The 3980-nt window shown below is 42.3% G+C and overlaps 1 protein-coding gene across 1 annotated transcript in view; it reads right to left on the reverse strand.

Moving 5' to 3' along the window:
• sap30l (sap30-like) overlaps positions 1 to 1991 on the reverse strand; it is a 7858-nt gene extending 5867 nt beyond the window's left edge. Inside the window, exon 1 of the mRNA XM_005725439.1 lies at positions 1224 to 1991. Coding sequence (XP_005725496.1) covers positions 1224 to 1409 — 186 coding nt within the window. The 5' untranslated portion in view covers positions 1410 to 1991. The remainder of the gene's footprint in view (positions 1 to 1223) is intronic.
• Positions 1992 to 3980: the final 1989 nt, after the last annotated feature.

The raw sequence follows: 3980 nt of genomic DNA on the forward strand, positions 1-3980 counted from the left end.
TGAATATACACAATCTCATTTCTGTAATGAAAATAAAAGAGTTTGCCATTGTTATTACTGGAATTTCGCTTTGATCCAGATTTGCTGTTTTTGTTAATAACTGATAAAACTTTCTCCAGCTTTTAAAGTGGGGCATACTCAAAAGCTTGACTGCGTTCTCTTCAAATGTGCCGATCTGCTGATTTTCTCCGTTTTGGCACTCGGTTAGATAACCCTTTTTTGTTTTGTTTAAAAATGTGGCTCTGGGCTAATGAATGCTTTTGTTTTTGTTCCCAGACACAGTAAACAAAACCAGTGTTTGTGGAACTACAAAGCAGCCTGTCAGCCCCAACAATATTGAGTTTCAGTGGTCTTATTCCCAGACATCTTTGTGCAAAAAATTGACAAAACTGGGGCTGGGAACAGTTGCTGTCTCAAAGTATGAGGCCCTCACTATGGCCTGAGGCACTTTTACTTTAACATGGACCCTACAATTTTTATTGATTATCCTGGTGCTGTAACAACAATTTCCCAATAATTCCAATAAAGTATCTTCCTATAATGTCTGCTCACTCCGAGTAAAGTGCTGTATGTTGCTAAATATAAGCAAAATATGAAAAGAGAACTTCTAAAAAAGTCTCTGCTTCACGTCTCAACAAGTGTCTCTCTCACTGTGGGCTCACACAGACCACGTGATAACTGCTGGCACAATCAGCTGTAATAAATGCGTATCAGACAGCGCGTGCCATTAAATAACTGCCATAAAAGAAGCCAAGTCGCTGCAAAGCTCTTCAGCAGACACACGGTAGCGATGCGGTGTGGAGTTTAACTTTAACAATTGTCGACAGCCGGCATTAAAACTCGACTGTTGCTATAACTGGACTGACATTTAGCAACTCGTTAAGCTTCCCTGGCAACAGCCATTTTATGAGCAGCGGCGGGGGCGTGTTAGAGAAAACTGTTGCGACGACAGAAAGCTCTGAGTTCGGGACACTGCTATCCCACACGACGCTCAAGTAACGAGCACAGCTAACGTTAGCATGACAGCTAAATCTCTCAGCAAGCAGGACCACCACAGTCTGCTAACTTTACCTCCAGCAGGACCGGAAAGCTCTGTGGTCACAATAACTGACGCTAACCGGCTAACTAGCATTAGCTGACAGCTGTTCCGATTCCACTAACTTTCAGCCACCCCCGCACTCTGTTCAAGACTTTAAAATACGCAATAACATGCTTTGTCTTACACTCTTGTCGATGTCCAGTTTGAGCTTCTTCTGTGATATGCTCTTCTGGATTCTCTTGCTGAAGGAGGCGTTTCCAGCAGACCGGCCGCAGCGTTCTCCGTCCTCGATCAGGCAGCAGCTCTGACCGTAAAACGGCGGAGCAGGCGGTCCGTCGTGGCTATCTTCCTCTGTGCTGAACCCATTCATTCTGTACTTGTGACGATGTGCCTGCTTTAACCTCAACAATTAAAAAAAGGAGCGCCAACAAAAAACAAACAGCGTCAGGTGGGACACTTAGTCTCCTGTTCACCCGTTGCCCTTTTATGAAAGACAATTCTGGCAACGTTAGCTAGCGAGCTACCTTGGCTAAGTGGCTACAATGTAAATTTAACAGCCCCTGATGTTTTGATGCCGACTTGCAAGTTATTTAAAAACACGATCGCTGCCATAGGTTGAAGACATATTCGTATATATCTCCGGCAGACTGGCGCCGTCAGTCTCTGCTTACACTGGCTAGCTCCTGTGCTAGCGGTGCAGCAAGGTGGATGAGCTGCCGCTGATGCAGGAATTCCTTCGGTGAGACCGCCGCAGTTCGTCCCTGTAACCAGCCGTCGCTTCTGCGCGTACGACAACAACCTATCTGTAACTCCGAGCTATAAAAACACTGGCGGCTACAGCTTTCTAACCAACTTTGACTAAATTACACATTTAACGACGTGCACCTCTAACGATTACGGCACTCTTTCGAGGAGATCCTACAATGGAACATGCTCTGTCTATGGGGCGGAAGTTCCCATACTGAGCGCCCATTGGCTCATTTCGTACAAAGGCGGGCTTAATGTACAAAAAGTGACATTTCCATTGGCTCTAACCAACTTCAATTTTGCAGCCCAGTTCTTCCTGTATCGTTCGGCGTCAGATGTTTTCTACTATGAATCGGAGTTAAAGGTGGCGTTGCTGCCAGTTAAAGGGGCTTTTGACGACACGACACACTTTCGAAATCAGTTTTTCTTTCGTAATGTTAAAGTTTTATTGATTTTTGACGAGTCACCACTTCTATCACACGAAGTGAGTGTATGCGAAATTGAAGGGGGAACCCCACTTTCGTTAAGTCTGGCTTTGAATCGTTTGCGTTCTTTGGATTCGTGATACGAAGGAGACATTGTTACTAATTTGCATATCGTCACAGTTACTCGTTTACCTCTTCAAACAAACCATCAAAGGTCAATATTAAAAGACTGGTTTGTAGCGGCGTGCTCTCGGGAGCTTAAACAGCATTTAAGCTACATGAGGACAGAGTGAGGACAGAATTGTTCGCATCAACACGGTGCAGTTCCACATTTGACCGCTGGAGGGAGACAAAACCTCACAAATGAATAAAAACCTGAGGAACAACAGACTCCTTCACATGCCGTGCCTTGATTTGGACTACATAGGCCAAAGGTTTTGACTGCTCATCATTCATCATTTTGGTAACATCTCAAGTAATATAACTCCGACTTGACTGTCAAGGATATAAAGCCATTTTAGTGACTAAAAATGTTGGGTTTTATAGTTCAATGGGCAATGGTGTTATCTTTATTTCTAGCCATCCATTTTTCTTCGTGGGGTACTGGAGCCTAACCCTGTTGTCACAGGGTGAAAGCCAGGGTACACCCTGGAGAGGTCGCCAGTCTGTCACAGGGCTAACACAGAGAGTCAGGCGTTCACGTTCATATTCAGATCTATTTAGAATCACCAATTAATCTAACCTATTCAGCCAAACCACATACATGTTTGTATGGAAAGAGGCTGGAGTAACTGGTGATGACACATGCAAATACTTGAAAGGCCCCAGCTGACAGGTGAATTGCAGCCCACAATTTTTTTTTGCTGTGAGGCATCAGTGCTGCCCACCATTCTTTATCTGTAACTGATATCCTTAAATGTTCAAATGCAATTCATTGTGGTTTTCTTTTGCAAAAAGGGGTTGTGTCAAGCGTGGGCTAGTTTCAATTCAGCTTTATTTATATAGTACCAAATCACAGCAACAGTCACTTCAAGTTACTTTCTAAGGTATACTGACTTTTTGTTCAAGTACAGGTCATTCCCAGATCCTAACTTTATCCTAACTTTTAATCCAACTCTGTTATGACATCTGTTGTGCCATATTGCCATCATTTTCCAAATGCCACACCACATTTTGGACTGTAAAGTCCATTGTTATCTTCAATTAAAAGCTGAAAATTACTGAAAAAAAATGTTGTTCAGATTCTGCTCTTAACCTACTTATGTCACAAGATCATAACATGGTTATTACGCTTCATCCATATGTAACTGCTGATCAGTGCTGTTGGCTGTACCTAGGTCTAGGTTAAAGACAAGAAGTGAGGTTGTGTCTTCCAAGTTGTTGAATTCTCTTCAATTGGACTGAACATCTGTGGACGCTGCTGATACCTTAAAAAAGAAGCTTAGCTCCCCCCTGTGCAGGATTGTCTTTAATAAGTTTTATCCATTTATATTGTTTCAGTTGTGGCACATTATGACTATTGCTTTAGATAAGAGCTATAAAAGCACATTTTACTTACAATTACACAATGAAATGTCAGCATAAGTGTGTAGTTATATTTTCTAATACTATTCTTGTAGAAACGACTTGGATGTGTTTGACAGTAGATTAAATTGTGCTTAAGGCAACTGCAGAGCAAGAAGAAATTCAGATTCTTTAGCAAAAAGAAGAAGCAAAATCAATTGTACTCATTCACTAAAAGGGAAAACCATTATTCAGCAGGAAAAAAA

The sequence above is a fragment of the Pundamilia nyererei genome, unplaced genomic scaffold (assembly GCF_000239375.1).
Source record: "Pundamilia nyererei isolate P.nyererei 1_Seehausen unplaced genomic scaffold, PunNye1.0 scaffold00015, whole genome shotgun sequence".
Lineage (NCBI taxonomy): Eukaryota > Metazoa > Chordata > Actinopteri > Cichliformes > Cichlidae > Pundamilia > Pundamilia nyererei.